Below are 13,764 nucleotides of genomic sequence, written 5' to 3' on the forward strand. Positions count from 1 at the left end.
CTTCCAGTCTGTTTACATAAGAACCAGGGTTTGGGCCATTTGCTCTCCTCCAGTCTGCTGGGATTTCTCTGGTTCTCCAGGAATTCTAAGAGATCATTGCCAGTGGCTCTGAGATTATGTCTGTCAGATCTTTTAATACCTTTGGATGTACTTCATCCAGTCCTGGAGACTTGAATTTATTTAGATTGACCAGGTATTCCTATACTACCTCTTTACTTATTCTGTGCTGCATTTCCCCTACTGCATCATCTCTTCCATTTTCCTCAGATTAAGCACCTTCTTCCTTTGGTGAGATGAGAGAGGCAAAGAAGGTGTTGAGTTGTTCTGCCTTTTTCTCTGTCCCCTTTTAGCATTTCACCATCTTCTTCTTGAAATGTCCTTCTTCCTCTAGCTTTCTAACTAGCTTCCTACTAGAAATAAGCTCTAGAGGAAGGCAATGGCAAACTTCTTCTGAATAAATCTTGCCAAGAAAACTTATAGTTTTGTCATAAGACACTGACTACACATAACAGCAGTAATGACAAGAGACGCTTTTACATAATACAGTAATCCATTCCCTCATGCAGGGGATCTGTTCCGGACACACACACACCCCACGCGTAAGGGAAAAAACGCAGATGCTCAGGCCCTATTCAAGTAAATGGGGCTCGTGTTTGCGGCGGTGCGTGGTGGCACACACACCATGGACGTGTATGCCATTGCCTTTCCTTCCGGCACGGCTTCCAGCATATGCTGGAAGCCGTGTAAGTGCATCTGTGTATGATGCAGGCACACTGTACATTAGAAGGGAAACAGGTTTTTTTCCCTAGTATAAATATATTTAGAAGCTGTATCATGATCTAGAAAAGTTCTTAGATCCATGATTCAAATATGCAATGGTATCTAAACAGTTAAAATATACCTTGAAAGATGCCACATGATTCAATTGAAAGCACTGTTCTTCCAATGGCAGAAAGGCACTGGCAAATATCATTGGAGGATGAAAGCTTTAGTTTCTCTTCACACAAAGATATGACATCCTATAATGATAATTTTAAAAAAAACTATTTTAATAATTACCTATCATTCAGAGCATATTTTCACCATGATATAAGAGATTAGCATTATCTAGAAAATGTCAGCATTTTGTATTTTTAAAACAAACTATCAAGAAAATGCAAGATCATGTAACTTCCCAATTTTTATCCTCCTACATGATTTAGTAGAGCCTAATTTGAATGCAATATTTTGAGTAACTGTAATATTAACTCTAATGCCCTCTATAACGACATTTTGTCTGTTATTTCCTAACATATTTATGAGATTATGTTTTAATTAAAATGAATGAACACTGGACTCATGGTTTTAGAGTCTGAATGCTCTAACTGGGTACATCTGGACCAAGTTTCAATAGTAAAAATATATTCTCTCTAATGAACTAAAATTGCCACATTGATAAGGGGCTAATGATTTCCAGGAAACAGACATATGTATAGTTAGGAATAGAGATGAAAATCAAGTTTTCCGAAGACTTCGGTCTTGATTTTATAATGTCGACATCTCATCAGTTCCCAGATATTTGTGCCAAAAGAGGAAAATCAGATAAACTGATTTGAGACGTCCATTGTGAAAAATGGCTAGCAATTATTAGATTGGATCCAGAACTAATATTTCTGTATAGCCTAGCTCTTCTTTTCCTGATACAGTATTTTACCAGGGGCCAATAAAAACAGCTAGAAAGGAGCAAATGGCCAGGAATCCGGCTCCTTCAGCCAAAAGCAAGGCTACATTCACTTTTGAACACTGCCAAATATGCATATTCAGCAATTTTACCCAATATAAATACATGAATACTACAAAGGAAAAAGTATCTTTCCAAAATATCCACCCTTATGTTAAAAAAAAAGCAGTGAGTTTTAAAAGAGAAATTAGACCATTAGGGTCCAAAACACACTGCAGAAATAATCCAGTTTGAGACAGCTTTAACTGTCCTGGCTCAATGCTAGGGAATTCTGGGAAATGTAGTTTTATGAGACATTTAGCCTTCTCTGTCAGAGAGCTCTGGAGCCACAATAAACTACAATTCTCAGGATTCCTAACACTGAGCTAGGGCAGTTAAAGAAGTCTCAAACTGAATTCTTTCTCTAGCGTATTAAGAACAGTACAGTCGGCCCTCCATATCCATGGAGTCTTTATCCATGGATTAAACCATCCACAGTTTGAAAATATTTTTTTTAAAAATATAAATTCCAAAAAGTAAACCTTGATTTTGCCATTTTATATAGGAGATACCATGTAACTATGCCACTGTAAAGAATGGGACTTGAGCATCTGTAGATTTTAGTATCCACGGGTCTTCCTGGAACCAAACCTCAGCAGATATCAAGGCCCCACTGTACTAATGTTTAATATTGCACAGAACTCATGCATCTCTTACACAGAACTCCATGCACCAATTACAGTTATGTGCAGTTCCCTTTATAAACCATAAACTCAGTTTAATTGTTTTATGGAAACCTGGTGCCAACCAATTATCTCTCAAGAAATAAAGAAAAGAATATATATGTGTATATATATATATATATATATATATATATATATATATGGAGAGAGAGGGAGAGGGGGTAATTTTTCTGTTCAAGACAGCAAATCAGAATCAGTCAACATAACATGAAAGTGTTCTACACCACACTACATTACCTCAATATCTGGCCTATCTTCAGGATTTTCCTCCTGCATTTTTTCAAGCAGAGTATGTAGATCTTGGCTACATTCTGAATCTATTTCAGGCTCCATCATATATTCAACCACAGCTGCTAGTGTGGCTCCCAAAGAAAATATATGTGCCTTCAAAATTAAAACAGAAACAAAAAAATTTACATATGACTGTGTTCCAGATTAGCTCCATTTCAATCAACAAGTAAAAAAACATCTACAGCAGTCTGCAGTTAATGTTTGCTTTGTCAGTACCGGAGAACCCAGTTCCCAATAACCAAGACAGCATCGTAGTGTAGTAGAAACTAGAGCTTTATTCTGGATATCAAGACAGAAAACTCCCCATCCCAGATTCTGTGTCAAAATTGAAAAATTCCCCCTCATACCACCACAAATACATTCACATGCTCCAGTCCCCATTTCCAACCCCAGTTACTTCTCTTTGATCCAGACCAAAGGGCCCTTCATGTTTCCCTCCTCCTCCTCCTCCTGTGTTATCATTTTATCTCCCTTCTGGATGATCATCCCTGTTTCACAGCTCAGATCCATGGCAGGACTATTGGGGTCATAAAACTACAACTCCTTTCCACTGCTGGCCATCTACCCCTCCCGTTTGTTTCCCAGGCTTGGATTTAACATAATTGACATCCCCTTCTCAATAGCCAACATACTATACAGTGTTAAATCATCATATTGCCATACCCTCATATCTTCATTCCCTAATATCATCCTATCATCATGCCAACATGGCAGAACCATGCATATGGATTCTGGCATGCTTAACACATATCCCAATAACGTCACTCCTGGAATCCAAAATTAGGTGGTTCATTAGCAGAATCTGTTAATGTTTATAAAACCACCTGTGCACCAAGCGTGCATGGCTACCAAATATCAATATTTTCACTTTCAAACATACACTGATTATTTGACATTTATATTCTGCACCTGTGTGGTATATTTGAATAAGCATCTAGGGCTGCATCTACACTGTAGACCTAAAGCAGTTTGAAACCACTTTTAGCCTTCTCTGCCAGAGCATTCTGGTGCCACAACAAACTACAAATCCCCAGAATCCATAGCACTGAGCCATGGCAGTTACAGAGGTGTCAAACTGCATTAATTCTGCCCTGTGGCAGCAGCTGAAATTATACTGTTTCTGTTCACATTGTGACACTGGCCAGCTTAAGTCTTCTCTTTTTAAAGGAAATATAACATTTCACAGCTCCAAGCTAAAGCATTCTTTGGACAGGTATGCCTTTTACAGCCATTGTTCCAGTTCTGTGATGAGAAATACCACACTGTGAACAGCAGTGTGTGTATTTGAAAGCCACCTATTAGAGACGGGAATACAGTGACATTACACATACCATTATACCATTCTATAGTTGTCAAGATGCAGCACACTGTGTTTGATACATATGCACAGCAAAAGATCTTGAAAGAATAGAAAACTTTTATCTGAGGTTTGACTGAGAATTTTGTAACTTAGGTCCAAAACACACTTCAGAAATAATCTAGTTTGAGACCGCTTTAACTGCGCTGGCTCAGTGCTAGGGAATTCTGGTCTCCAACTGGATTATTTCTGCAGTGTGTTTTGGACCTGAATGTGAAAATTATGGTTTCTGACCAATGTGGGAAGGAATGATGAAGTCACCCACTCCTTCAAATATCCTCCCACCCTCTTCATTTCTGTTCCATCGGCAAAGGGAGTACAAGTAACAAGCAGGCTTTAAGTACATCTATCATGTGGCACTTCAAACATATGCATGTCAAAATCACACAATTCTAAAGGGCAGTAAATGCTGCCAAGCCAATTATTCCGTGTATTAGGTGAATACAACTAGAAGGATCATTTCAGTTAACCAACTGGATTGTCTACAAAGGGAAAAAGTTGAGCAGCAGCAACCATAAGATGGTGAATAGCACCTAAACACTGTGTATTACTATAATGCATAATGTTTCTACAGTTCAGGCAAAGCCAACCAAGTATTTGGACAGCTTTCCACTAGGTGGAGCTTTCTTCAAATCAATTAAAATACCATATTCACTGCAAGCTTAGTGGTGTTGGTGCATCTGCCAAGTATTTACACACAACCTTTAATTTAAAAAAAAATAAAACAAACCCTACTGTTAAGAAATCAGAATATTTTTAATTCAAAGCCAGCTTTCGGATCCTTACCACTCCTTTTTGGGCCAGCTTCCGGGAGGATTGGGGCTGCAGCATGGTTGCTGCATCCTCAATTTGTCTTGGGAAGGAGTGGCTTCAAGCCATCCCTTCCTGCCCGTCTGTTTTGCCCCTGAGGTTTGTTTTTTAAACTGAGTCTTTTCCCAAAAACACCTCTGTGGAAAACTGCTATTGTTTTTCCCTTTGCCAAGCAACTGGCTGATTGAAAAAGAACAAAAAAGGCCCTTTGATGATATGGAATTGCACTATTATGCATGCAGTTTGTACAATGAGCAGAATGACTACTCTTCTTAAAAACAAAATGTCTCACCATCTTACAAGATGAAGACAAAAATTATTAGGTTTCTCTGTCTCACTTGGAACAATGAGCCAAGGGTTTTTTAGGTTGTTATTAGCTCTACGAGACAGAGAAATTCCAGTTGTCATGCTTCCATTCTAGAGGCAGGGACATACTTCCCCTGAAATCAAAAGCATCAAGGACACAAAACCCTGGTAAGATAAAAACCCCTGGCAAACAAGCCACAATCAGTCTAATAAATATGCTTTTAGTTTTATGCCTTATAGTAGGTCAGACTTTTTAGCCATCCTGCTCTGTGCTGTCTATTCCTTTTAAAGACTGATTTGCAGATATAAAATGTAATATAAATGAGAGCCTAAAAGGAGGCATTGGATAGAGGCTGCATAAGCAATTAGCATTGAGTCAAGTGCTTGAATGGTTCCATTGTGCATAAGCACTGTAACTCAAAATATGAAGCATAAAATGGAGGATACAGACATTACTCATATTGAAATTTCTAGCTAGGCGTACTGTGAGGCACCAGCCCAGCTGCTCTCAGGCAGCTACTCTGTCCCTTACATCTCTCTGCATCAGTGTTATTTTCATTGTCCTCTAAGCACTACAGGAAAAGAACGCCATGCACATACTGCAGTGTGGGAGAAATGAGAAATCCAATGAAATTCAAATGGCACAAGTTTTTAATAATTTTGAAAAATGGTTCATTATGGAGGTATACAAGATACGAGCAAAATACCAAGTTTTAAATTCTCTCTGAAACTGAGTTCCTGAGGTGATTCTTATTAAATATTTGTATAGTTTGTTTTTATTTTAACGCCAATGCCTTCAAAAGCAGCAAACAGATTAAAATACAATCAGATAAACACACAATAAACCAAAACAATCTGCAATGACTTTCAAATATCTTTTCACCTGGGGGAAATAAATAGACAAGAAATGGACAAACAGCATGTTCACTGAAATCATCAATATCCCTAAATTGTTTTTTTAAAACAACAACAACAACAACAGACTCCTAAACTTCAAGATCACACAGAAAAATCTTGAAGATTATTTTTATTTTGGTCCCTTCTTTCCTCCCCTCACCACCTTATTTTTGCAACAACCCCGACACATATCGATAGACTAAGAGATAGTATTTTAGGAAAGATGATGAATCTTACAGATGTTTTGACTACAACTTTTTGGTCAGGGATTATGGGAGCTGAAATCCAGAAAAAAGTTGGTTATTTACTCATGTGCAGTGGTGTCACAAGGTAGGTGTCATTCAGTGTGGTAACTCATGCTGTTACCCCACGGAACTCCTGGAATAGTGTTGAGGATGGGGAGGAGGATCTCACCCCATTGACTGCAGCATCCTGTCATCACTGTCCCCTCTCAGCCAAGACACCAAAAATAGGACACCCCTCTGAACAAAAACAGCTTTTTTATTATAGGATGGGAGACACCTGGCTGAACGAGACTACATGTGAAAGGGATCTAGGAGTCCAAGTAGACCACAAGTTGAACATGAGTCAACAGTGCGATGTGGCAGCTAAAAAGGCCAATGCAAATTTAGGTTGTATCAATAAAAGTTTAGTGCCTAGATCAAGGGAAGTAATAGTGCCACTCTATTCTGCTTTGGTCAGGCCCACCTGGAATACTGTGTCCAGTTCTGGGCAGCACAATTCAAAAAGGATGTTGAGAAACTGGAGCGTGTCCAAAGGAGGGCGACTAAAATGGTGAAGGACCTGGAAACTATGCCCTATGAAAAACGACTTAGGGAGCTGGGGACGTCTAGCCTGGAGAAGAGAAGGTTAAGAAGTGATATGATAGCCCTGTTTAAATATTTGAAGGGATGTCATATTGAGGAGGGAGCAAGCTTGCTTTCTGCTGCTCCAGAGAACACGACACGGAACAATGGATGCAAGCTACAGGAAAAGAGATTCCACCTCAACATTAGGAGGAACTTCCTGACAATAAGAGCTGTTCAACAAACTCCCTTGGAGTGTAGCAGAGTCTCCTTCCTTGGAAGTCTTTAAACAGAGGCTGGATGGCCATCTGTCAGAAATTCTTTGAAAGTTCCTGCATGGCAGGGGGTTGGACGGGATGGCCCTTGTGGTCTCTTCCAACTCTACGATTCTATTATAAAAGATCACCACCTTCAAGAAAAGAGGTCACAGCAGACAGATCACTCTCCCCAGAGGACAATAGCAAAAATGAGAGAAACAGATTGAGGGGGAGGCTGCAGGAGAAAGGAGCAGAGAGAAAAGATCCTCAGCTTCACCGTCACCCTCCAAGGAAAGTGGCACACCAAGTGTCCCCCCCTTTCTTTCCAAGGGAGGGACATTGGAATGCCTTGCTGCTGCTCTGTATCACCCTCTCAGATGGTATCACCCAGCGCAGTCTGAAGCCCCTGCATCCCCCTAGTGACATCACTGTTCAAGAGGTAAATGATCCCAATTAATGCAAGGAATATCATGGCTCAATGAAGATTCATAATCCTAAAATCTAAGCATTCCCTTTCATTAAGACATTTGCTAAGAATGCTTATCTTTTGCAACAGCATTATGTTTTCCCATTCTTGTTAATGAAGGCGGGAAAGAGGCAAACTGCAGGAAAAAAGTGGTAGATCTGTCCACCTGGAACTTGTGGGTAATAAGTAGTAAGATATAGGATAATTACCATTAAAAACATGAGATGAATAGAATATAGAATTTATCAGGATATACAAAATGCTGAATGTTCATGAGGCAAGCAATATGAGCAGGATGCTTCAGAATCCTAAAACTGGACTCAGTAAATACTTTAATCGTACTGCTATATTTGCTCTTGGATTCAGTCTTTATTTTCAGCAAAAGGTATCATTACCATTAGCCATAGTGAGACAGATTTTTTAGTATCATGAGAAGCAACCAATTGCTAATTTATATTGTTTTATTTTTTAGTCAGGGAAGGAAAATACTCTTGTAGAATTTTCTAATAGATGCCGAAATGACATGACCAAAGTTAGAAACAATGTCCTTGACATTGGGGAAGGGACAGAGTCACCACTTGCCTCAAGAAGCAAGTTGTCTTGGATCAGCCTTGTAAATGACAATTTAAAGTTAAAGGAATTGTTCGACTTAAATGAGGAATATGAAATACAGTGGGCCTTCCTTATCTGTGGACTTGCCACTCGCACATTTGAGCATCTGCAGATAGCAAACCCTCATTGTCCCCAATGGTGGTGCGCACGCAGTTGCGCCACCATAGGGAGCAAAAGTCCCTCGCCCACACTCCAGCTTCCCCCCTCCTTCCTTCCCTTCTCCCCCCTTCCTTCCTTCCTCCCTCCCTCCAAAGCTTCTGCCCCGGCTTGGCTTTGGGGACAGAGTCTTCCATCCAGTCAGCAGGGGCCAGGGCCGAGGCTTGATTCTCAGAGCCCTCATCCCCAGGCCCAGCACTCAGAACAGAGCCTCTGGTCTCTGAGACTCAAGCCCCGGCCCTGGCTCTCTCCGGCCAGCGGGTTGCAAGAGAGCTGGGACCAGGGCAAGGGCTAGGGCCTCAGAGCCCAGAGACTCCATCCTGGGTGCTGGGCCTGGGGACAAGGGTTCTGAGACTCAAGCCTCAGCCCTGGCTGACTGGGCGGTAGACTCCGCCCCCAAAGTCAAGCTGGTGTAGAAGCTCTGGAGGAAGGAAGGAAGAAAGGAAGGAGGGAGGGACAGAGGAGAAGAGGAGGGAAGGAGGAAAGACTCCAGTCCCATTATCTCTAATGGCAGTGTGTCCACGTGGCTGTGCCACCATTAAGGACAATGGGACTTGAGCATTTGCGGATTTTGGTATCCAAGGGGGGGGGGGTCCGGAACGGATCCCAGCAGATACTTAGGGCCCACTGTATTAGCTGTTTCCACAGTGAAAACAGCATAATGAGCATAGCAAGAAAGGTATTTATGGCTGTAAGATCTTACATATTGGCTGCATCTGCACTGTAGAAATAATCTGGTTTGCCACCACTTTAACTGCCAAGGTTCAATGCTGTAGAATTCTGGGATTTGTAGTTTGTTGTGGCACCAGAGCTCTCTGACAAGAAAGGCTAAATTTCCCACAATACTGCAATTCCCAGAATTCCATAGCACTGAACCATGGTAGTTGAAGTGGCATCAAACCGGATTATTTCTGCAGAGCAGATGCAGGCATTATTATAGGAGTAATGTATAAAGAATTTTGATTTCCATTTTAAAAAAAAAAAAACCAATATGTATCACATCACGTTCTGCAAGACACACTTCAGCAACAAAGCTATCCCTGTAAATAGAATGAAGAATTACCTTTCTTAATTAAATGCCCATTTCAAATTTATTTAGAAAAATGTGATAATTGATAAGCAGGGCCATAAGATCTGATGAATACTAACAAGTTCTTGTTAATTACAACATATGTTCTAATTTTAGAAAAGAACAGAAATAAAAGCACACATACATTACAGAAAATATTTTAAATACTTATTTCATTATTATGATCTCATTGCCTTCAGACAGAAAACAATCTATTAAAAGCTATGGCTATATGTGCATTCAATGCCTTAAAAAATCATCAATAGCCAGGATACCTTCCATACTACACAATTACAGCTCTATGATTCCACTTTAACTGCTCTGTCTACATCCTAAGAAATCCTGAGGTTTGTAGTTTAGTGTGACATTAGAACTCTCTGCCTCTCTCTAAACTACAAATTCCAGGATTCCATAGGATGTAACCATGGCAAAGTCTAATCATAGTGTTGCAACTGTGTAGTGTGAATGGGCACCAGCTGGACACCATCTTTCTTCCTGAGCTCACCTAATTTCCAGCCCACCAAAGCAGATATGGAAGGTGTACTAGAACTGCGAGGGGAGAGGAAATCTGTTTCCTCCAGTATTTGTGGACAGGCTTTTTATTAACACAAAGGCCCAGCTGGATACCCAATGTCAGCTACAACATCCGTGCAATAAATATTGCAGCAAAAAGTCAAAGTTGAGTGTAAGGAGAGATGGTATGGGAAGGGCGGGAGTACAGAAAGTTTTGAGAAAATAGTACTTCAGTAAGACTTTGGGAACAATATTATGATTTGTTAATTGCTATTGCCAGAAGTACCTTAACACTGCCATTCCCTCTATGCTTCACAGAGAGGAAGGTACAGAAACAAAATATAGTGTGCCTTTCACATTTGCTAGGGACTTAGTTCCAGGGCACTCTAAGGATGAGAAAAAATATGCTCTCTCAAGCCCCATTATAGTCAATGGGTGGGGGCAGGGATGTGGTTGCATTGATGCGACCATGGGCATGTGACAACATTGATAATAATGGGACAAAGTGATCTACCAACACTTGAGTCCATGTCTGGACTGATCAATATGGCAGGGCCATTGTACCTGTTCTCCCTAAAGTCAACTGAACACGTGAAACTGAGAACTGTCTGAATCTGTAAATGACTGCAATACAGAAATTTTAACACAGGGCCAGAGCAGATGGATGGAAAGGACCAGCCTGAGTCCACTCCAGACGCAAGTGGATAAGGTCTGTGCCAACTACACAGCCTGCTCTAAAAGCAGGCTGTAGCCACAGGACCCAACCCATGCCATCAGGAGTCGGATTATCCCAGTTCCTTTTTGCTTCAGTCCAAAGTACAGCAGGGCAGCTTTGGGCCGCATTGGAGGTGTGCGTCATTTGAACGCCGTGTCTCAAAAGCATCCAGAAGCCACTTTTTTTTGCCCGTCTGTTCCCGGCCACAGAGAACGTCATACATTAAAAACAGAGGAATACATATCAGCTGTCTGCAAAACATATTTGAATGGCAGCTTTATAATGCAAACAAATGCCTACTAGAAGTTGAGCTTACATAAGGAACACGTTAGCCCCAGCAGAAGGCAACTGTGTTATGCCAGCGAATAAAACGAGTCTATTAAAGTATTCTCAAATGGGAATTCATCATGCCAGTCTTTTAAAAAAATTCACTATCATCTCCAATACAAGAGGATAAAAATAAAAATCAAACCCCACTGGGAAAATGAAAGGTTGTATATCTGATACTAGAAGATGAAAGTTTTTAAAACCAAATGATTACTGAAGTGCTCAATATTAGTTTTACACTAAGTCTACATGCTTGTCCCAAATGCTTTTACTCAAGAGTTGCATGTATTCCCATGATAAAAAATGGACAATAAATAAACCTCACAGCATAAATAAATAAATAAATAAATAAAATGTTTACGCATACAATCTATAAACTGGAAAATGTATTCAGGTTGAGAACCAGATAAATTTAAGTGCATTTTTTAGCAATAAGATATTGTTTCCAGGATACTTCACAACATCTTCTCTTGGTATATTCTGTCATTTGTTTTTTAAAGCTTGAACAAAAACATAAATCTTTCCTCTGCATGTTCTACTGAAACCTGAACATTCATTTCAAATACATCTCTATCATTCCAAGGTAGATTACAGAGCTCAAATTAATCCACAGCTCCAAATCAGCTAATAGTAAGACTGAGTTCTGGGAGAAATATAGTTTTAGTGGCAATGCCTATGAAAATGCAATTTCTTTTTCCTTTACCACTAGATAATCACAACCGGCAGCCAATCACAGAGAAATGAATCATAAGCTATAGGTTATAATGAATGTAGGTGTATTAGTAGAGTAAGCAGAGAAATGACTGATAGCCAGGCATTATAATATAACTGTAGGTAGAATAAATGTTTGGAAGGAACTCATTACTTGCAATCATTTCCTTTCCCAATACAGGTTGAATCTCCTTTATCCAAAATGCTTGGGACTAGAGGAATGTTTTGGATTTCAGATTTTGGAATATTTGCATATACATAATTAGATATTTTGGAAATAGGACCCAAGTCTAACCATGAAATTCATGTATGTTTTATATACACCTTATACACATAGTCTGAAGGTAATTTTAGACAAAATATTTTGAATAACTTTGTGCATGAACCAAAGTTTGTGTACACTAAACCATCAGAAAACAAAGGTGGCACCATGTTAGCTGCCCACAAGGACAATTTTGGATTTTGGCATGAGTCTAGATAAAGGAGACTCAACCTGTAGCAAAAGTATATCTACTGTATATACTTATGTATAAGTCTAGAAATTTTAGTCAAAAAATTGACCCCAAAAACCTGACTTGACTTATCCATGGGTCAATGTAAGTACTGTATTTTAACTCTCATTTTAAAAGGAACCATGTCCTGGTGAAAAGCAAGAGCATAATCAATCCTGAAAGCATCGACCTCCCTCTGTTCTCTCATCCATCCAGCCTTTAGGATGAGCACAAACAGTCATGCCTGCTGGAATTCTGTAAGTTTTTTGGCATTTTTTCCCCTTGCTTTATCCTTTAGATCCTTTGTCATATGCCCCTAAGTTTTAACCTCAACGTATCAAAATCATAATTTGATATCAAAATCAAATCAAAATCCATAATTTTGGCCCCAAAACCTACCCTCCATTTATACATGAGACTGACTTATAGTCGAGTATACACGGCACATTGCACTATGAGTATACAAGTGAGGAATAAATTCTCTCTTCTTGGGGTATAATTAACTTTTCAACAGCTATCACTGTTGTGAGGTGGAAGAATAAAAGCACATGACACAGGCATTGGCTTGCACAGCATCTCATGTTTCTTCCTCATATTCTGCTATGGGACTGCAAAAACAAAGTGAGCAGGAGAACAGCATCTTCTGTATTGCAATAAAGCAGCATGTAGCATTTAGGGGGTTTTCCTCTATTATAGTGTCTTTTGAGAAAGGGGAAAATGAACTATTTCATCAAATGTAATTATAACAGTAACGGATCATTTTTAAGCCATGGCATTATAAATACTTTTAAAAATAACTTTCCAATTTCCAGTATGCAAAGGGATCTTGTAGCACCTTTGAAACTACCTGTGCAAAAGAAGTTGTAGTATGAACTTTTGTAGACTAGGTCTGCTTCCTCAAATGAGGAAGCAGATCAAGACTGCATCTGCACTGCAAAAAAGATGCAGCTTGATACCGCTTTAACTGCCATGGCTCAATTCTATGGAATTCTGGGAAACTGTCCATAGTATGTGAAGTTGAAGACTTTCATGGCTGGTGTCCATAGTTTTTTGAGCTATGTGGCCATGTTCTAGAAGAGTTTGTTCCTGACATTTTGTCAGCATCTGTGGCTGGCATAGAAGAGAATTGGAGACACACACACACACACACACACACACAGTGTGACCCTGAGTAGGGAGGAGTGATTTCCATGTTAATCTGTGTATTATTCTGTTGTTGATGGCAAAGCCTCTGGGTGGAAGGATAAACAAAGAGGATTAGCGTCTCCTAATTGGTGATCATTGTCTGTTGAGAAAGCCCCTGACCCTAGGTGGTTTCTCATTTGCATTTGCTGAGTCCTCATTTTGCTATTTTTCAGGATTGGAAGCCAAACTTTGTTCACTTTAAGGGTTTCTTCTTTCTGGTTGAAATTATCCAGGTGTTTATGGATTTCAATGGCTTCCCTGTGCATTCTGACCTGATAGTTGTTGGCATGGTCCTTCAGTGTTATCAAACAGTACTTTATGCCCAGGATGGTTTATAACATGCTCTGCTACTG

The 13,764-nt window shown here is 39.8% G+C and overlaps 1 protein-coding gene across 4 annotated transcripts in view; it reads right to left on the minus strand.

Annotated features, from left to right (window-relative positions):
* The window catches only part of KNDC1 (kinase non-catalytic C-lobe domain containing 1), a 103,580-nt gene that overhangs the window by 62,831 nt on the left and 26,985 nt on the right, over positions 1-13,764 (minus strand). For all 4 annotated transcript variants that reach the window (XM_042460288.1, XM_042460287.1, XM_042460289.1 and 1 more), the window contains 2 exons: positions 2,680-2,826; positions 902-1,019 (listed from right to left, as the gene is read on the minus strand). In XM_042460288.1, the coding sequence (XP_042316222.1) occupies positions 902-1,019; positions 2,680-2,826 (265 nt within the window). The remainder of the gene's footprint in view (positions 1-901; positions 1,020-2,679; positions 2,827-13,764) is intronic.

The sequence above is a fragment of the Sceloporus undulatus genome, chromosome 3, assembly GCF_019175285.1.
Source record: "Sceloporus undulatus isolate JIND9_A2432 ecotype Alabama chromosome 3, SceUnd_v1.1, whole genome shotgun sequence".
Classification (NCBI taxonomy): Eukaryota; Metazoa; Chordata; class Lepidosauria; order Squamata; family Phrynosomatidae; genus Sceloporus; species Sceloporus undulatus.